The sequence below is a fragment of the Zea mays genome, chromosome 1, assembly GCF_902167145.1.
Source record: "Zea mays cultivar B73 chromosome 1, Zm-B73-REFERENCE-NAM-5.0, whole genome shotgun sequence".
In the NCBI taxonomy this organism is placed as follows: Eukaryota; Viridiplantae; Streptophyta; class Magnoliopsida; order Poales; family Poaceae; genus Zea; species Zea mays.
This window is the reverse complement of record NC_050096.1, coordinates 283,672,716-283,700,366: the sequence shown is the minus strand read 5'-3', so window position 1 is coordinate 283,700,366 and position 27,651 is coordinate 283,672,716. Positions and strand designations below refer to the sequence as shown.

At 47.5% G+C, this 27,651-nt stretch overlaps 3 protein-coding genes across 4 annotated transcripts; 1 reads left to right on the top strand and 2 right to left on the bottom strand.

Annotated features, from left to right (window-relative positions):
• The first annotated feature begins 2,603 nt into the window (after positions 1-2,603).
• On the top strand, positions 2,604-8,142 carry LOC103644014 (phytochrome C). Its single transcript, XM_008667204.3, has 4 exons — positions 2,604-5,495; positions 5,596-6,412; positions 6,708-7,001; positions 7,460-8,142. The coding sequence occupies exons 1-4, from the start codon at positions 3,437-3,439 to the stop codon at positions 7,695-7,697; spliced, it is 3,408 nt and encodes a 1,135-aa protein (XP_008665426.1). The 5' UTR covers positions 2,604-3,436; the 3' UTR covers positions 7,698-8,142.
• Positions 8,143-9,986: 1,844 nt separating this feature from the next.
• Positions 9,987-12,686, bottom strand: LOC100283149 (uncharacterized). Of its 2 annotated transcripts, none has more exons than XM_008678940.3 (3): positions 11,494-12,686; positions 11,261-11,345; positions 9,987-11,122 (listed from the first exon to the last, which is right to left on the bottom strand). In XM_008678940.3, the coding sequence occupies exons 2-3, from the start codon at positions 11,340-11,342 to the stop codon at positions 10,458-10,460; spliced, it is 747 nt and encodes a 248-aa protein (XP_008677162.1). In that variant the 5' UTR covers positions 11,343-11,345; positions 11,494-12,686; the 3' UTR covers positions 9,987-10,457.
• Positions 12,687-15,812: 3,126 nt separating this feature from the next.
• LOC100274131 (uncharacterized) lies at positions 15,813-26,110 on the bottom strand. The gene is made up of 21 exons (NM_001360541.1): positions 25,774-26,110; positions 24,938-25,074; positions 24,762-24,817; positions 23,842-23,950; positions 23,589-23,745; positions 23,445-23,513; positions 22,460-22,596; positions 21,769-21,828; positions 21,304-21,431; positions 20,933-20,997; positions 20,536-20,588; positions 20,268-20,321; positions 20,133-20,192; positions 19,702-19,748; positions 19,488-19,624; positions 18,415-18,541; positions 18,264-18,312; positions 17,568-17,651; positions 17,354-17,433; positions 16,427-16,516; positions 15,813-16,323 (listed from the first exon to the last, which is right to left on the bottom strand). The coding sequence occupies exons 2-21, from the start codon at positions 25,061-25,063 to the stop codon at positions 16,206-16,208; spliced, it is 1,806 nt and encodes a 601-aa protein (NP_001347470.1). The 5' UTR covers positions 25,064-25,074; positions 25,774-26,110; the 3' UTR covers positions 15,813-16,205.
• Between the last annotated feature and the right edge of the window lie 1,541 nt (positions 26,111-27,651).

Genomic DNA, 27,651 nt, shown 5'->3' with positions numbered 1-27,651 from the left:
AGAGCAAGGGATAACCGAAGGCACCTCTGGTCTGGTGCATCGGACTGTCCGGTGTGCCACCGGACAGTGTCCGGTGCACCAGGGGACTTCACGCCAAACTCTTCACCTTCGGGAAAATCCAGAGGCGCTCCGCTATAATTCACCGGACTGTCCGGTGTACAGGAAGAGCGGCTCTGGAACTCGCCAGCTTCGGGAATTTGCTCCGCTATAATTCACCGGACTGTCTGGTGTGCACCGGACTGTCCGGTGAGCTAGCGGAGCAACGGCTACTTCGCGCCAACGATCACCTGCAGGCGCATTTATTGCGCGCCAGAAGCGCGCAAAAGTCAGGCACGCGCGAGACGGTGCACCGGACAATCTACAGTACCTGTCCGGTGTACACCGGACAGCCAGGCGGGCCTAGAAGTCAGAAGCTCCAACGGTCGGATCCCATCGGCCTGGTGACGTGGCTGAAAGGGAATTAGGCTTACACCTAGTTCCTAAATAATTTTGGTGGTTGAATTGCCCAACACAAATAATTGGACTAACTAGTTTGCTCTAGTGTATAAGTTATACAGGTGCCAAAGGTTCACACTTAGCCAATAAAAAGACCAAGAATTGGGTTCAACAAAAGAGCAAAGGGATACCGAAGTGTGCCCTGGTTTGGCGCACCGGACATGTCCGGTGCACCACCGGACAGTGTCCAGTGCAATAGGGGACTTCACGCTGAACTCCTCAGCTTCGGGAATTCGCAACGGCTAGTCCGCTATAATTCACCGGACATGTCCGGTGTACATCGGACTGTCCGGTGTGACATCGAAGCAACGAATACTTCGGCGCCAACGGCTACCTGCAGCGCATTGAATGCGCGCCAGCGCGCGCAGAAGTCAGGCACGCCCATATTGGCGCACCGGACACTCTACAGTACATGTCCGGTGCGCCACCGGACATCCAGGCGGGCCTAGAAGACAGAGCTCCAACGGTCGGAACCCAACGGCTTTGGTGACGTGGCTGGCGCACCGGACATGTCCGGTGCATCATACGACAGTCAGCCCCATCAAACGGCTAGTTTGGTGGTTGGGGCTATAAATACCCCCAACCACCCCACACTCAAGTCATCCAAGTTTTTCACCTCCCAACTACTTACAAGAGCTCTAGCATTCAATTCTAGACACACCTAAGTGATCAAATCCTCTCCAATTCCACACAAAGCCATAGTGACTAGTGAGAGAGATTTGTCGTGTTCATTTGAGCTCTTGCGCTTGGATTGCTTCTCTTCTTTCTTTCATTCTTTCTTGTGATCAAAGCTCACTTGTAACCGAGGTAAGAGACACCAATTGTGTGGTGGTCCTTGCGGAGAAGTTTTGTTCCCGGTTGATTTGAGAAGAGAAAGCTCACTCGGTCTGAGGGACTGTTTGAGAGAGGAAAGGGGTTGAAAAAGACCCGACCTTTGTGGCCTCCTCAACGGAGAGTAGGTTTGCGAGAACTGAACCTCGGTAAAACAAATCCTTGTGTCTCACCGCTTTACTCGCTTGCGATTTGTTTTTACGCCCTCTCGCGGACTCGTTTATATTTCTAACGCTAACCCGGCTTGTTGTTGTGATTAACTTTGTAAATTACAGTTTCGCCCTATTCACCCCCCTCTAGGCGACTATCAGTGGCTGGCGCACCGGACATGTCCGGTGTGCACAGGACTGTCCGGTGCACCATACGACAGTCAGCCACCACCAAACGGCTAGTTTGGTGGTTGGGGCTATAAATACCCCCAACCACCCCACATTCAAGTCATCCAAGTTTTCCCACTTCAACTACTTACAAGAGCTCTAGCATTCAATTCTAGACACACCCAAGTGATCAAATCCTCTCCAAACTCCACACAACGCTCTAGTGATTAGTGAGAGAGATTTGCTTGTGTTCTTTCGAGCTCTTGCGCTTGAATTGCTTTCTTCTTTCTTTGATTCTTCATTGCGATCAAACTCATTTGTAATTGACGCAAGAGACACCAATTTTGTGGTGGTCCTTGTGGGAACTTTGTGTTCCAAGCATTTGAGAAGAGAAAGCTCACTCGGTCCGAGGGACCGTTTGAGAGAGAGAAAAGGTTGAAAGAGACCCGGTCTTTGTGACCACCTCAACGGGGAGTAGGTTTGCGAGAACCGAACCTCAGTAAAACAAATCCACGTGTCTCACTCCTTATTCGCTTGCAATTTGTTTTGCACCCTCTCTCGCGGACTCGATTATATTTCTAACGCTAACCCGGCTTGTAGTTGTGATTATTTTTGAGAATTTCAGTTTCGCCCTATTCACCCCCTCTAGGCGACTTTCAGAGAGACGTGTCTGACTTAGCCTCGCCGAAGCTGATGAAGACCAAGTAGGAGACGAAGCGACTGTACCAGGCCCGTGACGCCTGCTTGAGGCCGTATAGGGAGCGGTTCAGCCGGCAGACCAGATTCGGGCGAGCAGCGTCGACGAAGCCGGTGGGCTGGTAGTATACAGTCTCTGAAAGAGAAATAGGCTTAAAACATTTTCTATAATTTGTTTGACGTCCATCACAAATCACTATAAGTGTAAGACATATCTAGATTTGTCCTTAAATAAATGGGGTGGCAAGATTTTCATTTGGGAAATGCTCCAGTTATGCATCCACCCACTGTGCAGTTTCTGGCGATTGCTGCCGAACCCTACTCGGAGGGGTTCGCGATACAGGTGTTCGTGAAGCCGTGACGAGGGGCTTCACCTTCACAGGACACATGCTAACAAGTAGGAGTAATCTAATCATAGGGCAACCACTGTAATAATCGAGTACGTACGATATAACTAATCTAGCATAATCCATCGTTACCAGAGATGGAAATGGCGGCGACTTCTGCGGAGACAACAACCCAGATGACGCTAGACTACTTTCCACTCTCGGATCCCTGACTACCACTCGTCAGTCGTCCCCAACTGCAGTGCGGGTCTAATCTAGCCCCGCGAATTCCCCAATTTTCGCCGCTCCAATTCGCTCATCCGTCCGCGCGCCCCTCGCCGACCGGCCGGCGCGGCGCCGGCCGACGTCCTCTCTCCGGGGTAGTCAGTCGCGCACTGCGCATCGCTGTTGTTCCTTCCGGTTCCTTTCGCGTCCCCCCTTCGGAGCAGGGCAACGTCCAAGAGATATTATCGCTGCCGCTGCCCCGCGCGGGCCGCTCGCTGTCCCACTCGTGCGCCACGCCTCGGACTCGGAGGTGTATTCCCTCTTCTCCCCCCGTGCTTATCCGCGACGGAATCCAATCCCTTCGCTCAAGTCCTTCTCCTAAGCAAAGCCCCCTCGCTTTTGGCGTATGCCCCCGCTGGCGCGCCCATGATTCCCGCCGATTCCTCCGCCCGTTCAGTCCAGCAACCCTTGCTGCTGCAGTGCTGCGGCTAGTTCGGTGGCGGGGAAGGAGGAGGAGGCGAGATCTTGGAGTGGGGCGAAGCGGAGATGTCGTTGCCGTCGAACAACCGGAGGACGTGCTCCCGGAGCAGCTCTGCGCGGTCCAAGCACAGCGCGCGGGTGGTGGCACAGACGCCCGTGGACGCGCAGCTGCACGCCGAGTTCGAGGGCTCCCAGCGCCACTTCGACTACTCCTCGTCGGTGGGCGCCGCCAACCGCCCGTCGGCAAGCACCAGCACCGTCTCCACCTACCTCCAGAACATGCAGCGGGGCCGCTACATCCAGCCCTTCGGCTGCCTGCTCGCCGTCCACCCGGACACCTTCGCGCTGCTCGCCTACAGCGAGAACGCGCCCGAGATGCTCGACCTCACGCCACACGCCGTCCCCACCATCGACCAGCGGGATGCGCTCGGCATCGGCGTCGATGTGCGCACGCTCTTCCGCTCGCAGAGCTCCGTCGCGCTTCACAAGGCCGCCGCCTTCGGGGAGGTCAACCTACTCAACCCCATCCTCGTGCACGCCAGGACGTCGGGGAAGCCCTTCTACGCCATATTGCACCGGATCGACGTCGGCCTTGTCATCGACCTTGAGCCGGTCAATCCAGCCGACGTGCCAGTCACCGCCGCGGGCGCGCTCAAGTCGTACAAGCTCGCTGCCAAGGCCATCTCCAGGCTGCAGTCGCTGCCCAGCGGGAACCTGTCGTTGCTGTGCGATGTGCTTGTCCGTGAGGTGAGCGAACTCACGGGCTATGACCGGGTCATGGCCTACAAGTTCTATGAGGATGAGCATGGCGAGGTCATTTCCGAATGCAGGAGGTCCGATCTGGAGCCGTATCTTGGACTGCACTACCCAGCCACCGACATCCCGCAGGCGTCCAGGTTCCTGTTTATGAAGAACAAAGTGCGGATGATATGTGATTGCTGTGCCACTCCAGTGAAGGTCATTCAGGATGATAGCCTAGCACAACCTCTCAGCCTCTGTGGTTCCACACTCAGGGCTTCCCATGGTTGCCATGCACAGTACATGGCAAACATGGGTTCTGTTGCATCACTTGCGATGTCAGTCACTATAAACGAGGATGAGGAGGAAGATGGGGATACCGGGAGTGACCAACAACCGAAAGGCAGGAAGCTGTGGGGGCTTGTCGTCTGCCATCATACAAGCCCGAGGTTCGTCCCTTTCCCACTAAGGTATGCTTGTGAGTTTCTCTTGCAAGTATTTGGCATACAGCTCAACAAGGAGGTGGAATTGGCTGCTCAGGCAAAGGAGAGGCACATCCTCAGAACGCAAACCCTTCTTTGTGATATGCTCCTGCGGGATGCTCCTGTTGGGATATTTACTCGGTCACCTAATGTGATGGATCTAGTAAAGTGCGATGGAGCTGCATTGTATTACCAGAACCAGCTTTTGGTGCTTGGATCAACACCCTCTGAGTCAGAGATAAAGAGCATTGCAACATGGCTGCAGGATAATCATGATGGTTCAACTGGGCTGAGTACTGACAGCTTAGTGGAAGCGGGTTATCCTGGTGCTGTTGCACTTCGTGAAGTTGTGTGTGGCATGGCGGCCATAAAGATCTCTTCCAAAGATTTTATCTTCTGGTTCCGATCGCACACAACAAAGGAGATCAAGTGGGGTGGGGCTAAGCATGAACCGGTTGATGCAGATGACGATGGCAGGAGGATGCATCCACGATCTTCATTCAAGGCCTTCTTGGAGGTGGTTAAATGGAGAAGTGTTCCCTGGGAAGATGTTGAAATGGATGCTATCCATTCTTTGCAGTTAATATTACGTGGCTCCCTGCCAGATGAAGATGCCAACAGAAACAATGTAAGGTCCATTGTAAAAGCTCCATCTGATGATATGAAGAAGATACAGGGGCTACTTGAACTGAGAACAGTTACAAATGAGATGGTCCGCTTAATTGAGACAGCAACTGCCCCTGTCTTGGCTGTCGACATTGCCGGTAACATAAATGGATGGAACAATAAAGCTGCAGAACTAACAGGTTTACCTGTAATGGAAGCCATAGGGAGGCCCCTGATAGATCTTGTTGTTACTGATTCTATAGAAGTGGTTAAGCAGATTTTGGACTCAGCTTTACAAGGTTTGTCACTTTGCTTTCAGTCGATTTTTTTGTGGTCCCCAGCTTAGTCTGTGAATGTCTCCTTTTTTTCTATGACAACCTAGTGCCTCCTTGTTTTCAGGAATTGAAGAGCAAAATATGGAAATCAAGCTTAAAACATTCCATGAACATGAATGCAATGGTCCAGTAATCTTGAAGGTTAACTCCTGCTGTAGTCGGGACCTTTCAGAGAAAGTCATTGGAGTTTGCTTTGTAGCACAAGATTTGACCAGGCAGAAGATGATTATGGATAAGTATACTAGGATACAAGGAGACTATGTTGCCATAGTAAAGAACCCCACTGAGCTCATCCCTCCCATATTTATGATCAATGATCTTGGTTCCTGCTTAGAGTGGAATAAAGCTATGCAGAAGATTACCGGTATAAAGAGGGAAGATGCGATAAACAAATTGTTAATTGGGGAGGTCTTCACGCTTCATGATTATGGCTGTAGGGTGAAAGATCATGCAACTCTAACGAAACTTAGCATACTGATGAATGCAGTGATTTCTGGTCAGGATCCTGAGAAGCTCTTTTTTGGTTTCTTCGACACAGATGGGAAGTATATTGAATCCTTGCTGACAGTGAACAAGAGGACAGATGCTGAGGGTAAGATCACTGGTGCTCTTTGCTTTCTGCATGTGGCCAGTCCAGAGCTTCAGCATGCTCTCCAGGTGCAGAAAATGTCGGAACAAGCTGCGACAAACAGCTTTAAGGAATTAACTTACATTCGTCAAGAATTAAGGAACCCACTCAATGGTATGCAATTTACTTGTAACTTATTGAAGCCTTCTGAATTGACAGAGGAACAGCGGCAACTTCTTTCATCTAATGTTCTCTGTCAGGACCAGCTGAAAAAGATTTTACATGACACTGATCTTGAAAGCATTGAACAGTGGTAAGTTCTATATTGTCTGAATCATCTGTATTAATGTTGATTTAATTATTTGTGTTGTTTGTGTGGTAATTCTAGAAGGGATCTATGAAACACCATACACTATACATAAAGATATATTTGCTTTCATATTCACATGATGGTTAGAATTGCTCAGACATGAATTTTTTGTCCATTGTGCTAATGCTTTGTAGTGCTAAAGATGCATGCATCCGACAAGGCTGACCAGTGACCAGTTCAGTTGTACATGCATGAGAATTTTTTTGACTATTGATAAACAAAATTCTTGCTGTTACAGCTATATGGAGATGAACACAGTAGAGTTCAACCTTGAGCAAGCTCTGAATACGGTTCTGATGCAAGGCATTCCTTTGGGCAAGGAAAAACAGATTTCAATTGAACGTAATTGGCCTGTGGAAGTATCATGCATGTACCTTTATGGGGACAATTTAAGGCTTCAGCAGATCCTAGCAGACTATCTAGCATGCGCCCTTCAATTCACACAAACTGCTGAAGGACCTATCGTGCTCCAGGTCATGTCTAAGAAGGAAAACATTGGATCTGGCATGCAGATTGCTCATTTGGAGTTCAGGTAATACACCAATCTCATCTTGGTCTTTCGATAGCCGTTGTTGAACTGAAAGGATGATTTCACAAATAAGTGAACCACTAAATTGTACATCTAGTTTCTATGAACCCAGCACGACTCCAACAGTATGTTTCTAATAACTCTGGCACTGCTCCTAATCGTGTTAGTTGTAATCCACGAAAAGGACTGTATGTTGCTGCCAAGGAACAGATAAGACCTTATGCTAGCAAATTCACTTCTGAACATCTTAACTCCTGGTAGTTTTGTATCCTGTCACTGCACCAGCCAAGATGCAGTGACACATGTCACTTCAGGCATATAGTTACACTTTGCAGTTTGAAACTGTGGAAATGATCCATGTGTAAAGTCCATGCTGTCCCTGCCATTCTATTTACACTGCAGTGTGGTGAATGTAAGTAATGGTGGTAATGGGAGCCGTGTAACTGATTGACTCTGTGCAGGATTGTCCATCCAGCTCCAGGCGTTCCAGAGGCCCTGATACAGGAGATGTTCCAGCACAACCCAGGGGTGTCCAGGGAGGGCCTCGGCCTGTACATAAGCCAGAAGCTGGTGAAAACGATGAGCGGCACGGTACAGTACCTTCGAGAAGCCGACACCTCGTCGTTCATCATCCTGATGGAGTTCCCGGTCGCCCAGCTCAGCAGCAAGCGGTCCAAGCCTTCGACGAGTAAATTCTGACCCTCATGCTGCTGGAACTGCAGCGAGTGTTCTGCCGTGTCGAAGTCTCGGTTGTAGCTAGCCAAGTGGCTGCTACTGAAACATCGGTTGGTCGGTTCTGGTATCTAGCACGGCCTGTGTAGTGCGGATAGATTTGGTTGTTTGGCTTTGGAGAGATAAGCTAGCTGGCTAGGTGTAACGTAACGTCGACCGATAACTGTATGTGAATGATGATGAGCTGTGAGGACGAATAAAGGCTTCACTTGTGTTCTCTATTGCTCTTCTTAGAGTATGATGGCCAACAGCTGTACAGGAAAGCATCCACCTAAATCTGGGCTCGCTGAATGACGGCTAAAAGTTGTTTGGTGGCTTTAAACTCTTTTATGCTTTGTAATCCCTTACAGTCGGATGTTGGTCTTTAAACTGTCAGTTAAATGCTGGTACGGCGGTAGGTCTGTTTTCTTGATCTCTCTGTTGAGCAAGGCCCCCCTTTTGTTCGGTTAGATTACATGTAACCGTTCAGTTTCTTCTGTTTCTTCTGCCTATTTCTGGTATGGTCTAACGGAATCGAGTTTGCTCGTGTGGGAAAAAAGGCAGGGTCCAGGAAGAATAAAAGAAAACGTTGGAATTATGCATGATTAAATAAAATAGGTTTCAATTGAAAATTCAATTAAAAGCAGGCAGGGTCCAGGGTGAATAATAAAAAAAAAACGTTGGAATTATGCATGATTGGATAGGTTCCAATTGAAAATCCAATGTAAAGCAGGCAAGGTCAAGGGAGAATGATAAAAGAAAACATTAGAATTATGCACGATTGGGTAGGTCAGGATCACGGAGGTGGTAAAGGACGAACGATACGATCCTGGATTTCCATGAGAGGATGCTGGCTGGACCATGGAATGGAGCAAGCCGGGCCGAAGTGCTCCACACGTAAGCACGGGCGAGCATGTCAGGCCCCCTCGCTGATAGAAACGCTCGAACAACCAATGGCTGGGTGTAACTGGTTAAAGAGGTCTTCGCTGTTGCAGGACAGACATGATGCAAGCTGCTTGGTTTTCGTGCAGTGAAGTCACTTCGTTGCACGATGTCGTCGCTGAATATATAGATCCGAAGATATGAAATCATAGCATCGCGTTTTGTAGTCCAAGGAGTAGGTGTTTGGTACGATGGTGTTTGGCCGCCGTCTCAAGCTTAGAGCATGATTTAAAAACACACACACAAAAAAAAATGTAGAAAAGGAAAAGGGAGTGAGAGATCTTAGGAGCATGCGTGCTGCCTGATCATAGACACAGAATACAGTACTGTACTCCTATTTTCGGTACCAGTATAGTATAGTATTGTTTTGTTTGGACAGAAGTTAACTTCAGGCAGCGTAGTTGATGCCACATTTTCCTAGTACCATCGCTGGGCACGGCATGTTCGCGAATAGGTAGGTAGTTTGCCTGGTCTGCCATGTGTCTTCTTTTTTCCCCCGGTTTCTGACAGCTCAGTTGGGGAAGCAAGCAGCAGCGACGCCGGCGGCCGCTCCTCGCCGCAGCTGGACGTGAATACAGTGTTCCCCGGTAGAATGCAGAAACCACACATGCCCCACAAGCGTGAGTGAGGCAGAAGAGTACGGCGCAAAGTCCAGAGGCAGGCAGGCCCACGACCACGAGCGCGAGAGCGGGAACAAAGCGAGCGAGCGCCCACCGGAGTTGCAGCCAGCAACTGCAGGTGACCCGTCCAAATCAGACGCGGACGGAGGCGAACAGAGCACGGCGATCGGCTCTCGCTCATCCATCCGGTCATCCCCTCCTCCGGTCACCGCGAGTGACCCTGCCTGCAGCCGGACGCCAAGCCAAAGTTCGGCGTCGGCGCTTGGAGTTGGAGGGAGGTCCCCGCAGCTGTCGCGCCTCCGCGGAGCCATCCCGTGCGTCCACGTCGCCGTGTCGGTCGCGCGCGCTACGTGTGACTACGTCCGTATGGCTCCTTCCTTGCGCCTACGCCTCGTACCCCGCCGCTCAAGGCAGGCCACACCCAAATACCATACGCGACGCGCCCAGCTTTCGCTGCCCATCTCGCTTTCGCGCCTCCCGTGTTCGCGTCATCTGACGCTGTTCCTCCTCACTCTCCCGGCCTCCACAGTGACACACACACACACGCACTCTACTGCCGCCTTGGGTTAGCATAGCAACGTGCTAGTCGCGCCTTACTTCAACATCACCGTCCTGTCTCCTTTACACGTCATAAACCCTAAACACTAGGCCAAACCATGCCACGTTACATCGCTTGTGGTGTGGTGACAAAACGGAAGCGAGATAAACGAAAGCGTTGATAAAAGCAACTGTTTATTTTTTTTTCCCTGGGTGCAACATAAAGAAAGGGATGCTGGTGTGCAAGGTAGGACATTTCTGCTGCCATCAACGGATGAACTCTCTCACCTTGCCCTTTTTCTTTACACACACAGAAGAAAAAAAAAACAACAGCATCATTGCTTATTTTATTCTCTCACTTAGCCTGACTGGCATATACTGTAATTACCAAAACGAAGCGCGCAGAACATAATGCACAATCTACATAAAGAGATGACAGGGGGTACGGCGGTGTATACATGATGCTATATATGTATAGAGTATATATATGATGAATCTGTACGGCGATTATACAGGAGGAGGTACGGAATGATGATGAGACGACGTACTGGGGTTTTTTTTAGGGTGGGGTTGGGTATAATGGTAATTAAGGCCATGGTACGCACACGGACGGTACACTCATCAAGGGATGATATTGATAATAAACGAATCACATGATGGCGCAGGCGTAGGAGGGGTCCTCCTCGCAGACGATCCGGTAGCCGCCGCCGCAGGGGTTGCAGGGGTACGGCTGGGGCATGTACTGCGGGAAGTACTGCGGCGGGGGTGGGGCCGGGGCGGGGGCCGGGGCCGGCTCGGGGGCCTTGCCGCAGGAGCAGCAGTGGCACCCGCCGTGGCCGTGGTGGCAGCAGCAGTCGGACGGCCACGCAGGGTACGGGTACGGGTACGGCCACGGGTAGGGGACCTCCACCACCTTGGGCGGCGGCGGGGCGGGCTTCTCCTCCTTGGGCGGTGCCGGGGCGGGCTTCTCCTCCTTGGGCGGGGGTGGCTTCTCCTTGGGCGGCTCCTCCTTGGGTGGCGGGGGCTTCTCCTTGGGTGGCTCCTCCTTGGGCGGCTCCACCTTCGCCGGCGGGGGCGGGGCGGCCTCCTCCTTCTTCTCCGGCGGCGGCGGGGCTTGCTCCTCCTTCTTCGGCTCCTCCTTGGGCTTGGGCGGCGGCGGGGGCGGGGGCTCGACGATCTCGATCTGCTTGATGATCTTGCACGCCTTGCAGCACAGCTTGTCGGCGAGCTTGTCCGGGTCGAAGGGCCCCGTGACCTTCACCTTGTTGTTCTTCTCGTCGAAGTCGATGTCATCGATGCAGAACTCGCCCTTCTCTGCAAGCCGAGGCGTCCGTCCGTCGTCCCAGGAAACTTATCAGTTGCGATCAACGCGAACCGTCTCGAGACCTACCTGTACAAGCGGAAAGGGAAGAGCGAACAACAGAGAGGAGTAGCAAGCAAGCGCGAACAGACCTTGGATCCTGTTGAGCACCCTCTGGATCTTGGCGCGGCAGCGGCTGCATTCCAGGTCCACCGAGACGATGATGGTCGGCATCGTCTGCGCTGCACGAACAGCTCCGCTGGTCAGTGGTCACGACGAAATCCTTTCCTCTAGTCTAGGTAAACAGAGAGAGAGAGAGAGAGAGAGAGAGAGAGAGAGAGAGAGAGAGAGAGAGAGAGAGAGAGAGAGAGAGGAGAACAACCACCTGTGTGATTGCAACTGGCTCGATCGTGCTGTGAAGTGAAGAAGAGAAGAGAAGGGAGAGGAAGGGAGGGGGAGGATGCCGTGGCGTGTTGTGAATACGCAGCTATATAAGCAGGCACCGACGCCTGGCTGCCTCCCACGTCATCTGACTCATCTTGGAGGAGCCGTGGCGATGACAAAAGCAGGGGTGGAGAAGAGCTAGCAGCCACGGGAGAAGAAGCAACCAGAGAAGGAATAGATAGAAGGCATGCATGCCTAGATAGAAAGGCCCTTTGGAACTTGGAAGCAGAAACCGGCAACAGCAGCACTCGGGGTCGGGGGAGGGCTAAAAGCCGCCACCGCCCACCGCCCGCACCCCGAAAGCTCTCCCGCCGTCGCCTCCAGGATGATTACCGCACGGCTGCGCCCCAGAGAAGAAGAGGAAGAAAAAAAAAAGAAAAGAGCTCGCTCCGGTGCTTTCACGTCAGGTGGTGAGGGATGGAACGGTTCGTTTCGTGACGCCGATGGATGGTGCCGTCGTGCCGAGCCTTGGTAGTGCTCTTTCTTCTGGATCCTTCTGGCTAACAAGTTAAGGCACAGAAGCAGTTGTTTTTTCAGACGATTTCTTTCACGCTCTGACCTTGCATATGATATGCCGTGCCCGCCCGATCACCAAGAGGCAGCAGGAGGGAAGGGATGACAGGAACAACAGCGAGTGGGGAGTACGTAAAGCTACGATCGAGACCTGCTCTGTGTCTGTGATCACCGTACGTAGCACATCGCTCGGGCCTCGGGGTCAGAAACGTGCGCTGGGAGGGACGACGACGGCGGCGAGATAGGCATAGCTGCGGCTGGCCCACGCCGTGCACGACGCTATGGATCGCGGCCCAGTGCCGCCATGCCCGCAGGCCACGCCGCCGTCTGTTCGGTCGTCGTTTGCGAGTGGCGGCACGTTGCGACGGGAACTCGCGATCCGTTCGTTCGGGTCCACAGCAACGGCCGGCGTTCAATGAGACGATGGCAGGCAGGCAGGAACCCGTCGTCACCCGCACTGGCGCGCACAGCGGCCCGCGTATCGCCATACCGGCAACCAAACCAATCCACCAACGCACTATTTCTATTTGGGTGATACATCACAACCTCAGCCTCCAGCACCCTATTTCTATTTGGGTGAGGGCGGTGGTGATCCGATCCTTGTGTATTTGGGTGCCGTCGATCTTGTGAGGCAAGAGGGGAGATCATCTTCCTTTTCTGTGGGGGGTGAGGACTGGGGAGAATGGGCGATGGAAAAATTGCCATATCTTGTCCCTCGCTCACCCTACCGTTTGACCCCGAGAGGGCGGCGCGTGGCGTGGCGTGAACAAAACAAACCCAGCAAAAACAAATGGCGCCCTACCCAAAGCCAGCCCCAGCCGCCAAAGAATGCTGCGGTTTTTAGACCGAGAGACGTGCACGGTTCTAAACGAGCGTCCTAAGGCAAAAAAAAAATACGGGATCACATGCACACATACTGGACCATCCTAACATGGACGCGAAAACGGCACACGGACGCAACGCAAGCCGAGGCGGCCGGCGGGCAATGCATAATGCATCATGCATCTTGGTCCCGTCCCACCGCATGCCTAGGGGAGTAGGGGGGTCAGCGACGGGCAAAGGCTTGGCGTTTCCCCGGCCGGCCAGCCAGCCGCCGTCCTTTCCTCGGTGGTTGCGCAAACAGAAGCTGGGGATCATGGGCGTCCGCGTCCCCAGGCCGGCAGCCCGCTCCCTCCGCAACAAGCGAATTCGCTCACACGCGCAGTCCATGTCCATCCAGGGTACCGCGTTGTGAGTCCGACCGATCGGCTGGCGGATCACGTCGCGTCCTCGCGCCCCCCATCTCGCGCTGCGCCTGTGCCTGCGCGCGCGACCCGAACGGAACGATCCCAATTATTGCCCGGTCGCTGTCGATCGCCTCGTCAGGCACGGACGCGTGCATCTGTTGGGCGTCCGTCCCGTCCGCGAACCCAACATTTCACGAGGCGGCCTGCGGTGTCGGTGGTCGTCGCTCTGCTACTCACCACTGCAGATCGGTATCGGCACGCACCGGCGCACGTGGACGGCAGCGTGGGGGAGTGGAGAACCGGAGATCAACCCTGTGTTTGTGGCGCCGAAAGTGGTGCTGCCATTTGAGTGAGATTAGGAACTAAGGAAGCTGTAGGCTGTAGCTGGTGAGTGGTGAGGCATCCGGTTCCGGTGCGGCCGTGCCGTGCCCGTGCGTGCGAGCCCAGTTCGGCTCGCCGGTTCCGTCAAAAGCGCCTTTGTTTCAGTTCCAGGAGTAGCTGATCGCTTTGCTCTCCGCCTTTCGTTTCGTTCTTTCTTTCGAGAAAAGAAAAAGAGGTTCGTTAGATCTGCCTCTCCTACCAGAACCTCCATTGGTGTGCCAGGGCTGCAGTGTGTTGCTTTGCCCGGCCACCCACCGGCCTTCCGCATTGAGAGAGAATATATAGCGTAGTTCTCACACACAGGGACAGGACACAGTCTCGCCTTGGTTTGCACATGACGACGGGAGGACGATGAAACTGACGGCTCGTCAGAATATATAACGGGCTAGGCAAAGAAGATGAGGCGACGAAAGCGCCAGGTCGATCGGCAACTGTGTGGGGTGGTTGCGGCCCGGTAGAATCCAAGTAGCTAGGACGGGCCGCTCGATGGGTTTGGAGGAGGAGGTGGAGTAGGTTAGGTTTAACAACCTAGCTAGCTAAGCTAGCCCACACTGCACGCTACATGCATGACTACTACTCTAGTAGACGAACTATCGAGACGCACGGGCAACGTACCATCAGGGCCGGGTTCACACTTGAATATGAGAAGTCGAGACTTATGTGTGTGCAAGCAACTGCAGCATATGTGTAGTCAGTCACGCCGGCCGGGCAACAGCAGCTCTCACAGTACCATCATTTGGAAACTGTACGTGTGCCGCCGGTGTTGTCATGTAGGATCCGGTCTAAAAAACTAGTAATTTTCATCGTCTCTAATGAAAAAAATAGTAATTTTTATTGGATGTATCCTGGCCATATGTAGCTAGATAGGACATGCTTGAGCTTCTCTATTGGATCAAACGGTTCAAACCCACGATGTAAAGGACATGGTTCTATATATTTGCATTTAGTAATGTATATATATAGGAGTAGGAGTAGCAAAAAAAAAAAAACACACACACACACACTGACACACACGTTGGACTTCGGAGAGACGAGACCCAATACTCATGCCCATGTGCTCCTCATGCGGTTTAAAAAAGCACATGCAAAGTGCTGACCAAACACAAACTACACTACAAGTATGTATGTAGTACGTATGTAGCCCTTGAGGTCCGGATGCAGATGCAGCTGATTCAACAAACTCCGGCTTTGCTGCTGCTTCAGGCTTAGCTGTAAAGTGCGTGGGATTCTACGTCTCTACCTTGCGTTCGTGCACGGACTCTCCTCAAGCATTTGCTGCGTGCGTTTTCCGCCGACCACCACCGTCGCCTTCGTGCCGGCGCGTCAGCCGGCGACGCGCGTTACGGCTGCCAGGCTGGGAAGGACGCACCCATCGTCTCCGGCTCATAAAAGTGCTCTGAAAATTCAAAACGTACGATTCTCAGGCCTCATTGGATCAAAGAAAAATAAATAGGATTCTCATCCATTCGTATGGATAGTTCTACAACGTCCTGTGATTCGTAAGACTAGCTTGCAGAAAAGATATGAGAAACTTTTCCATGAAAAAAAATCCCTAGGAGTTCGATGTTGGACGTCTGATGCTCGGATGGCCGCATAAAAATCCTAGCCAGACGAGCTAATTAAGGGTCCGTTCGTTTATGAAGTAATACACCAAGAATTGTTTCTATTGATTAAAATTTATACTCCCTCCGTTTCTTTTTATAAGTCGCTGGATAGTGCAATTTTGCACTATCCAGCGACTAATAAAAAGAAACGGAGGGAGTATAAATTAGAGAAACAATTTGGATACGAATAATTCCGGTCTTCTATTCCCTGTCAACTGAACTAATCAGTCTACTGAACCGGAAAAGGAGATACCAGAACCTTATCGTCAAGGAAGAGATCCTTAGGTTAGAAACAACTGTGGAAAAGGAGCCGATTGTACCCCTCAAAGGGGTGGTACTGTACTATATAAATGAACGTCTCTGGTCACCGGTGTTCATCCTCCTATCGCTTTTTTACTTTTTCCGCTTTCCGTGACAGGGTTCTAGATCAGGCTCTGGCAGCCGTTCTGCTCTGACCACCGGGCTAGACACTGACGACGGCCAAAACAAAGGACTGCATCTGCATCCATAGAATGGAATACAACTATACAAGGGCTGCAGTGAATCACTTCATTTATCATTATCATCCATACAAACTCCACATGCCAACAACAACTGGTACCGATAAATACAACCGAATCACGAATGAAGCAATGATGATTGTCTCGGCCAAGGATCCAGCTTTTCCCTCCTAGTTTTTTTCCCCCTAGGTGGGAGGAAGCTACCCTTTTAATGGCTAGTTTGGGAAACTCATTTTTCCCAATGGATTTTCATTTTTCCAAGGGAAATTAGTTTCCTCCCTTGGAAAAATGGAGTAACCCTAAACCTTAAAACAAATGCCGCTATGGCCCCATTCCAGTTCTTCACATAGCTGTTTTGGGGTTCAGAAATAACCGCCGGAACCGGCAGATCTTACACACGCTGGCCAACGATTTCTCTGGATTGTAGATTTACTTGGGGTCCGCACTTCCGTCTTGGTAGCCTTGAAGGATTGTGTTGCAAGCATTCATGGCGCGGGCGTCAAGAAGGCTGTGGTTCCAGAGTTTAATCATGAAGAAACGCCAGCCCCTGCTCATCGAGAGAGAGAGAGAGAATTTGCAGTAGGATATGTAAACATGCGTAGTGGAGGAATATGTCTAATGTGTATTTCTAAAGCAGCTAAGCTACTCACCACAGCAGGGCAGGGTTTTGTACAAGCTGTTGTCCATGGCATCTGGAGAACGCCTCGCATGCCCACGGTATATGACCATCGGCTAGCACCCTGCAGTTTCGCTTTCAGTAGCTAAAAAGTAGTAAAAAAGAATTGAATAGTGTCTATGAATCTGGAGCAACAACGAAATTAGATTAATCATGGCAGCAACCATGGCAGCTGTATGGATCAATGATGGTGCAAAACAATTACACCAGTGGATGTGAGATAACGGAGATCAAGTAGAATTGTTAGTTGGAGATGATAATTGTGGCTTTGTTTCCGGCATGCATTGGCACGGCGAAGAAAAACAGGAAACATAATTTTAGGAAGAGATGAAAACGGTTAGGAACCGTATCATCCATAGGAAACAATTGGCGATTGGTCAGAAATTTCTCTGATTTCAATTTTTAACTATTCAATGGTGACTACTATATGGTACTGAAAGAAATTAGAGAATCTAAATTTTTATAGTCATAAACGGAAACAAGCCCCCATAAACAGGATTTTCGATCCCTCATTTTTGGCCTGTTTGGATAGAGGGACTAGGGTCAATGTAAGTATTTTATAACTAAAATTTGAACTAAATTCTTGCTTTTTATAGTAGCAGACAATAGCGTTTTTCACCCAAGATCGTACAAACTACAAACCTCCTGTGTATTCATAACTATGCAAATGAAAATTGTGTGCATTTCTAAAAACAAGGCAATAGACGTTCCATACATAAAAAAACATCACCATTAAGTCTATATATATATATATATATATATATATATATATATATATATATATATATATATATATATATATATATATATATATATATATATATATATATATATCATGTCTTGAAAAACATCCTATGTATCATGATAGTTAGAACAGACATAGTGGGGACATACAACTGACCTTTGCTTTCGAACAAATGAATTCCACATATGCATAATAAGCTTCTCATCTTTTGTAACATCAACAAAATCGTCGAGCATCTGCATTTCAGCCAAGTGAAGATAGCAATGATTAACAACAACAGAGCTTTTTAGTCCCAAACAAGTTGGGGAGGCCAGTGATTAAAAAACAAATATTTTATGTTTCCAAAGAGAAGAAAACAGTCTCATCTTACCCGTCTATCCTCAAAGTCGGCAATGTCATCATCAACCTCGTCTTCGCTATCATGATCTGAGAGGACTTGTTCCAATGGCATTGGCTACAACGAAGTCCAACAATTTGACCAAACGAGACTTCAAATGAAGGCATTAATGCAGAAAGAGTCCAAGTTATAATAACAAAGATATCGAAGGGGCCTGTAGCCTAGAGGTTGCAGTGACCTTAGTAGCATCCTAGGTCCTGAGTTCGAATCCCCGTGGGAGCGCAAACGCTAATTTCAGGCTGGGTAAAAAAGGTCACTCACTGATTCACCTAGTCAGCATGGGTCAACCGACATTTAGTGGACAGGCCCCTCGTGTAAGGGACTGGTGGTGGGTTGAGCCTCAAAGCACAGATTAAGGCCTGAATCGGGGCTATCATCCCCGTGTGTGGTGTGCGTGGGGGGGGGGGGGGGGGGGGGGGGCTTTGTGCCGTGTCTAGGCCTGTCACCCACCGGCCGAGTTTTTTATAACAAGAATACAGACCCAAAAAAGTACAACAAAGACGGACCAGAACTAACATGAACATATGCGTTCAGCGATTTCATTGGTATGTAATCACAAAGGTAGGCAAAAGTAATATAATAACAGCTATTGAATACATCCTAGGTTCCACAATATGTGCACGCATGCATGAAAGGTTACATGGAAAGAAGTGATTGATTTTTACTAACCTGTGCCCTGTGTGAATGGAAGAACTGACGCTTTTGCAACAGTTGTCGGCTGGCAAATAATATAAACCAAGCAAACAGTTAGATAAGCATGTTCGAATAGATGCACATCAAGAAAAAAATATATAAACATGGTATACCAAAAAAACGTTACTTTCTGGGGTCAGATCGCTCGGCAGATAGTTTTCTTGACTTTCCAAACTGTAGCACTGTTGGTGGTGAAAGATTGCTCCCATGTACAGGCTGACTAGGGTCAACTGAAGTATTTGCTACAGAAAGCCCTGAAAAAATTTTACCATCAGGGCAGATGCAGAAAATGCTAGAGCAGGCAGGAAGAAACGATGCAGGTTTTTCTGGAGTAATAATATAATAATTAAAAATTGGAAATAACTTGTTGAACAGACAGTAGCTCAGCAGCCCAGTAGAAATAAAAGGTTCGACTTTCACTGCTCCTATAATGCAGAGCATTAGGTGTTCAAGAAAGGTTTTATATACAACGTGAGATTGACCAATGCTCTAGGAGTCGAGTCGAGGTGACAAGTGAGAAGTGACAACAACGAACCGCTGCATTGAAGAAAGGAGACAACACAGTAGATTTGCATGATTTACCATCAGACCAAACATATATTTAACCAAACCGATAAGATAGGAGAGCGACATCAAGTAGAGGTGTATTTGATGATGAGATTGTTTTTTGACAGAACAGCTTTAAGAAATTTCAGCATTTTTTTCTCGAACACACAGGAGAACTGTGTATCATTATATTAAAAAGAAAAGAATGTCTAAAATAGACCAATTACAAGGCACCTAACTTGACAGCCAAAAAGAAGAAAAATAGAGGGAGGGATAGAGCCCATCATCAGCCTAAACCCCTCAATGTTGCAGCCATAATCTTCAGATCTAAGTTGCAAATAGAGATATTTGTTGTGTTTCGAATTACACATCAAGTATAGAGAAGAAAGAGCATGATTCGTATGAACCTAGTTTGATTTGAAAAACGAACTATTGACCATGATATTTGAAAACCCTATTAGTAGCTAGCTTAGCCTTTTCTTATCTTTATTGGTGGCACTTGTTGGGTTGCATCTCTGCTACCCTACTTGGGATAAAAAAAAACTTTGTTGCTGCTGTTGTTCTTGACTAACTTTTCTGTGGCAGGCTTAAAAAAGTGCAGTAGTGAGCACAAATGCAAATTATTCCCAAGAGATCAAAAAGATGGAAATGTACCATTTTCCCTTTGCACATAGTCATCTTCAGACCCTGCCTGGGCATCTTCATGTGATCCTGATTCCATAATATGTGGGTGAACATGCCTGAATTTCTCAGCTGTGGTTTCCAACCTTCTACGCTTCTTAAACCTCGAGCTGATGGAACACAATTAGGAAACTAAACATATAAAGCGGCATTGGGGTGGGGTGGGGTGGGGGGAGAACAAGCATACCAGTAGGAAAATGTTTGATGCCTTGGATCAACTCCCTCTGCCACAAACTAGATATAACTGGCCCATTAGTTTAAAAATGTGAAATTCTTCAGATTAAAGAAATAAATAGTATCCACCATGCATGAGTACCCTAATGCCAACTTGCCAAGTTTGTAGAACCTTATCCAACAGAAAATCCAGCAATGCATACAGTATATTATTTGAAGACATTTTTGGGAAATGTAGTTAATTTTCTAATGTGAAGTACTAATCGATTGTTCATGCACCATTTGATTTTGTACTCAACAAAGAAACCACAAAGCTAAGAACAGCACAGAGGTAGTAAAGACACGGGTAGAAGAACACTAAGGGGTCGTTTAGACACATGCAAAGTAGAATTTGTATATCGATATATTTCATTGTAACAGTCCTATATCATATCACCAATTTACCTCAGTTTTCCAGGCATCAGCCTTCAGACTAACATTCACAGCCTGGCACTCTTCAGATATCTACGTATAACAATAAAAAAAATCAAAACCACAAAGATAAAGAAGATTTTGCAACGGGTATTTCAGTTTACGTACCCACAACTCATAGTGGAACAGGTCATGTGATGAATTTAAGTGGCATCCTAGGCCCTAGAATCCCCATAGCAATGATATTAGATACAACTTGATAGAAAGGCAAAGTGAATGTAAGAACAAAATCAATTACGAGGTGTGAAATAACTTCAGGATATGCGCTTTATCATAAAGTGTAGCAGGTGAGAATCTGACATGATTGACCACATATAACAGCACTGAGTGACATATGAATAAAGTAATAAAAAGGGAACTCTGCTTTAGTTTTTACCTTGAAGCTTCCACATGGTACCAAGCAAAATGGGCAGGAAAAATCTTCAGTAACTGGTAAAAACATATCAAGGGAATGTATAAGAAAAAAGTGAAGCATAAAAGCAAGAAAGAAGAAGCAATAAGAAAGTCTGTCCACCGATAGATGTCCCAAGCATTGAACAATTTTTAGTCTGTGTGTTCGTACATCCTAATAACTGTAGAATGAACAGTAAAGTAAGCTATTTCTCTCTGTCATTCTTAGCACACAGGTATAGTGGATAAGACAGTACAAGGAATAAATACATGAAACTAGAAATAAGAGAATGCATGATGCAGCCTGGCAACAGCTAAAGTGGATGCAACCGAGGCAGACGGGGGAAGGAGAGAGGGAGCGAAAAGGGAGAGAGAGAGATGACCTTCAGTCTTTTGCATTGTATTGTTGTAGTACTTGTAATTAAAAAGTACATTTCCAGCTCTCAACCTGTGCAATACAAAATTACTTGATAAAGCATTAACTTAAAGGATGCACCAAATACTAAGAGAGTGGGTGATGTTAAGGTATCATCTATGTAGCCATGGCAATCCAATGCAGCACAAGCTATTAGCTTCATGTCATGTTCTTTAATAAGAACAAGCAATTGAAAGCTGCACGTACGATCACTACTGGTCGGGTGACCAAATGAAGCATGGTTTGCAAAATATGTAGAGAAATTGAAGGATGCGGCAAGAATAAGGATAGAGAAGTTACTAAATTCTTGAAAGGGGGATATGCATGCATTATAGTTACCTTATGATTTCTGGTAATAGAGAAGGTGGGACATTATTATATGAGTAATTGCAATAATAAGGAGATAAAAGTAATTCTCTTGCGCCAGCCTCTTCTGCGGATATGCATACTTGTAATTGGTATGAACCCTGCAATAACAGAGCTTAGTAATCTCAGCAAAACTGAAGGTGTCGCATCCTACAGACAAAATTTACTAGAATTCATCGGTTACAATTACAACTGACAACGGGCTTCAGTTCCCTACATGTGTAACTGAACAGTGATTTGCAAAATCTTTACTTCAGCATTAAAAGTTCATTAACTTTTAAATTTTGCCCCTTAGTTGAAACTTTTCCAAAATTATGGACTCTTTTTATTTGAAAAAGGTAAATTGAGCTAAAAGATTGGTGGGGCAGGGCAAGTTCCTCTAAATTTGAAGATACTTATCAGATTACACATGGAAGGAAGAAACAGGAAGGACCTTACCGTAGCATCAACCTTATGAGAGCAAAATGTCAAGCAACTGTCTTGTTCCAGAAATTTTGGCTGTGTGCATTAAAAAAAAAGATGTAACTTACTAACTTTCAACAGGCATAGAAGATAGCAGTCTCCGAAACATGAGAAACAAAACGAGGAAAGTAAAACAGAGTCAATGGAATGTTTCCTGCTATGCAGATTCCAACCTGTACCATCAAATTCAAGTAATTTATCACATGGATTGCTAAGTTGAAGAGTTAGTTTGTATAGTTTGCCACACATACTTTAAAATGTGGAAATCTTTAACCTATATCATTGGAACAGTAGGCCCTAAAATAGTAAAATACCATAACATATCTTGCTTATACAAAAATATCCATCCTCTTTAATGAACTAAGAGAGATATTTTATCTGCTGTTTGCTCTGTGATACTGTTAGGGGTCAAGTACGCCTTAGAGATAAGAATCGCTTGCTTAGGGGTCACGTAAGCCTCTCTATATAAGGAGAGAAGATGTATCAATCTAATCAAGCAAGGATTAAGAAGGAAACGTCATCCCTCTTGCTCGGCCGTGGGCAAGGCCCCCGGCTGGCCCCCTTGCACTCCCTCAACCCTAGCCGCCACCATAACAGGTACATATTTAAAAGAACAAAATGAAATTTACATGGAATGCAGAAGCACAAACAGTTTAATTTAACATACCTCTAAGAAGCTTGGGTTCATTGTAACTGTAGAAGTCAAATCCACAGCATTTCCTGTACTTAAAGTCACACATTTCTCCAAAGAGGGCGCAAGTAAATTAGTCGGCATTTTACCCCAGGAACATTTCCCTTCAAGCTCTGTTTAAATGCATGGGGAAAATGGGCATTAGTCAATCAATTCAATAAAAATACATGTCAACAGTTGGTTTACTTTAAACAAACTATATTCTTGATAATTGTTTTAATAAGATACTGGAGTAATGAACTAATTATGTACTTTGTAAAAAATGCTAAAAACAACAATGAGGATCTGCTAGACAGGAAGAAAGGTTAATCTGATTAGTAATAAAAAAGGACTTATCAACATGCTATCCCAGCTAGAGAAGTGATCACATAATGTCTGATCATTTCAATTACAGTACAGCTATATATATATATATATATATATATATATATATATATATATATATATATATATATATATATATATATATATATATATATATAAACGACATAATTTGGAATGGAAGGAGTAATATGAAGTATGAATTGGATTCAGAACATGCTGAGACGGTTTAGTCCAATCAGTTCAGAAGATGAAAGTAGACCCAGAAGTTCAGAAGATGAAAGCCTCAGGCGTTAAACTGAAAGAAGCTTCCGGCTTCCCCACCCACCGCTTGGGTATAGGTGGTGTGAGAGCTAGGCATTTGAGACTTGAGAGACAATTAGATCTCCTACAATATAAAGAAGCAATGCACAAATGGCTAATTCAAACAGAGTGGAAGTCATATCTCTACCAGGCAGAGATTCAAGTCACCACTAACTATATGTGAATAGGTTTCTTGAAAATTTTCTGCGATTTAACTTGTGTTTTGTTGATTGCTATGTCTTTATTTTTATTTTTATTGTTAACCAGCTGTGCCATTTTGTAAAAAAAATTGTGGCACATGCTGGTCATCAGCCATAAAATGTCAACAAGAACTCACTTTGGAGGGAAGATCCTTCCACATCATTCCCGGAACAGCTATCTTCACCAATAATTTGTCCTACTTGCCCTAGTCAAATAGAAAGAATTTGATGACCAAAAATGGGTGGAAAGGACAAATACACACATAAAATGCACATCTTACCACGGCTAATAAATATAATGTTAAGGTTGCAAGCACGGGAGGTTGATAAATTCTTCACATCAGGGATGATGAATGTGGCTTCAGTTTTGTCTTTATTTCCAAATTCACTAAAATTTGTAAGCAAACAAGCCCTACTGAATCGATATATCGGAGAATGCTGAAAAATGAATCGTACATCAGAAATAAGATCCTATAGTAGGCAAACTTAAAAATTCATTACTCGTTTTCACAAACTGAAGAGAGTTGCACCTACCCCCTCAAGCGAAATATTACTGGTAGGTCTAGCTAAAAGTACATAAAGGGGAAAGATATTCTGTGCTTGTGTATTTGTACTTGCAGAAAGTGATACAGTTATCTGAATCCTGCATTGGTAGAGATAAACTGTCAAACACAGACCAATAACAGCAACAAACAAGTTTCTTGTTTGAATAGTGCAGGTAGTTCATCAAAAAGAACCCCTGAGTAATTATTTACTATGCACATGAAGAATATGAAGCCATCTAGTTAAGACGTCTATTAAAAGTTGAAAACTTGAATGTATAAAAAAAATAGAAGCATAACAGTGTGTGGATTGTTGGTTACTTGGTTATTGCTCTTTCTTCTCTTCTCCAAACCTCATTGACATTTATGAAATGTTTTGGTCTTATTAATGAAAAGGTGTGACTAAATTCAGAACAATACCCTTATTTAGCTGTTGGGCATTCAGAGCAATAAAAGACTCCAGATTTCTGACACAAACAAATAAATGACTAACTCCAATTATTTGACACCAAAATGATATATTAATCCTACAACCTTTGGAGCTGTAGCCAAGTAAAAACAGAATCATGAGAAGAAGACACCAACAATTTATATTACTTATTCTATGTACATAGTTCCTAAGGAATAGTAAAGGAAACTGGAAGAGAAACTCCAATAAGCCAAGCCTCAAATGATCTTACAACGGCGACAGCTAAAAAACTAACTAACAAAGAAACTATAGTCCTAATCCTAAACTGGTAAATTGCACCGCTGGTGCTCACCACTCTTGGCTGTGCCCATGCCATGACATTAAACATAGGAGACATAGGCACGATATTGAACCTCACTTATCAAGCTGTTGAACTCAACATGGAACGGTACACAGCGAGATCAAATGTTCAAAATATTTGACAGATCATTTAAGGGCCAAACCTCTTTTTTCTCCTTGCCTGTATCTTATAAAGAAGGGATCTTTGAACAAAAGGTGGCTGCCAAATATAGAGAATAATTATTATTGGTATCTCATAGCATCTACAGGTAGCAATTACTGATAAGAAACAATATATGAACAATGTTATGACAGGATTGCAATTGTAGATAAAATTTACATTTTTAATAGCTCGCCTCTGGATAATATTGTACAATTCAACTGGCTTGCAATACAAGGCAAAACTTTTTTCTGCAGCAAGTTGCTCATCTGGAGACAATCGAGCCCTAGAGTGTTGAAGGCACATCTCCAATATTCCTGCACAGAAACACAATGCACATCAGCTAACAGAAATACAGAAGCCTCTTTCAGATCACTTAAGGAATAACAATGACAATATTGTCATGGTTACAGATAAGGCAGCCTACCCCAACTTGCTTGGGACTAAAAGGCTTTGTTGGTGCTGCTGTACAGATCTCTAAGGCAGCGGTATAGTTGCCTAGTTTCCAGACTCAGTCAAGTTAGGTACTGCATAAATTTCCAGTGAACAGCTATTTTAAACTCCCAAAAACAGGTTTCCGCAATGGAGCTTCTCGCTGACTGCCCAAACCTATTCCGAGCTAAGATGCTTTACAATGCACCACCCAAGTCCTTGAACAATAATGCATATATAATTCTCTACAGCGCTGTTATCAATCATGCACCTCACACGCGATATGACCAAAAAAAATTGGACAGCCCAGTGAAACGGTGATGTCGCTTGTACTTTGGTGGTGAGGATTCAATGGAGAGTTCAACCACGATCTTTTTTCAAAATAAATATCAATTACCCCACCTTAATCGAGCTATGAATGGATACGACTTGATGATTAGGTTAACACCACCAAACAGCATATAAATCCACAACTAATTTAAGGAATTGAGTCTGATGAACCAAGAAACCGATCTTTCTTAGAATGACGGAATCCATCATGCAGGGAAGCCAGAATCGCTAGCACGGGAAGTAACAGCTCTCACCTGGAAGATAGCAGCCCCCACTGGACCAGAAGAGAGAGACTGCGGCCGGCGGCTGCGGGTTAGGAAAGGACCGTCGGCGTTGAGGTCGGCGGGGATGCGTTGGGAGCCTCCCTTCCCCTGCGCAGTTGAGGTGGAACTCTAGGAGGCCGCTTGTAGTCTTCGACGAAGTAGAATCGGACACCACGCGGAGCGGTCGAGCTCCGGTGTACGGCGTCGGCGATGGGGAACTGGTAATTGTGAGGGTTTGTTGGGCACGGGGAGCTCGGTCGGGCCGGGTCGAGTCGATTGCGGCTGCGAGCGCGTGGTCGCGATTGAAACGGGGAAGGGGATGTCTGACACTCACTGTCCGAGAGCTGCTTCTCGATTTCTCTCAGCCGTCGGATTGATATACCTCTGCTGATCTTGTGAGAAGCCTCTTTAGCAGCTAGCAATGACCTGGCTAATAGTCAACAGCTAATATTAATGTCCAGTTTAAGTGCAATAGAACTAATAGTTAATTGTCTAAAATGTTGATAGTAGAATTAGTTGGCTAAGTCTATTCTAAGTCTGTTGTATCTTCCCACAATATCGAACCTACAATATCATATAAAATTTGTCGGGGACCATAATTAGGGGTACCCCCAAGACTCCTAATCTCAGCTGGTAACCCCCCATCAGCACAAACCTGCAAAGGTCTGATGGGTGCGATTAAGTCAAGGCTCGGTCCACTCAAGGGACACGACCTCGCCTCGCCTGAGCCTAGCCTCGGGCAAGGGCAGCCGACCCCGGAGGATTCACGTCTCGCCCGAGGACCCCCTCAAGCGACGGACACACCTTCGGCTCGCCCGAGGCCCAGTCTTCGCCAAGAAGCAACCTTGTCCAGATCGTCACACCGACCGACCGTATCGCAGGAGCATTTAATGCAAGGATGACCTGACACCTTATCCTGACGCGCGCCCTTCAGTCGACAGAGCCGAAGTGACCGCAGTCACTTCGCCGCTCCACTGACCGGCCTGACAAGAAGACAGCGCCGCCTGCGTTGCTCCGACTGCTGTGCCACTCGACAGAGTGAGGCTGACAGCAACCAAGTCCGGCCTCCGGCGCCATAGAAAACTCCGCCTCACCCGACCCCAGGGCTCGGACTCGGGCTCGGCCCCGGAAGACGACGAACTCCGCCTCGCCCGACCCCAGGGCTCGGACTCGGGCTCGGCCTCGGAAGACGACGAACTCCGCCTCGCCCGACCCCAGGACTCGGACTCGGGCTCGGCCCCGGAAGACAACGAACTCCGCCTCGCCCGACCCCAGGGCTCGGACTCGGGCTCGGCCCCGGAAGACGACGAACTCCGCCTCGCCCGACCCCAGGGCTCGGACTCGGCCTTGGCCTCGGACGACAGTCTCCGCCTCGCCCGACTCGGGGCTCGGACTCGACCTCGACCTCGGAAGACAGACTCGACCTCGACCTCGGAGGAGCATCCACCTCGCCCGACCTAGGACTCGCGACCACGTCGCAAGAAGGGCCATCATTACCCTACCCCTAGCTAGCTCAGGCTACGGGGAACAAGACCGGTGTCCCATCAGGCTCGCCCCGGTAAACAAATAGTAATGATGGCGCCCCGCGTGCTCCGTGATGACGGCGGCTCTCAGCCCCTTATGGAAGCAAGGAGACGTCAGTGAGGACTCGACAGCCCCGACAGCTGTCCTCCCTCAAGGCTCCAGCGCTCCTCCGACGGCCACGACATTACATGAACAGGGTGTCAAGACCTCTCCGGCTGCCATGAAGGCATGTACTTAGGGCGCTAGCTCCTCTCTGCTAGACACGTTAGCACATTGCTACACCCCCCACTGTACACCTGGGCCCTCTCCTTACGCCTATAAAAGGAAGGACCAGGGCTCTCTTAC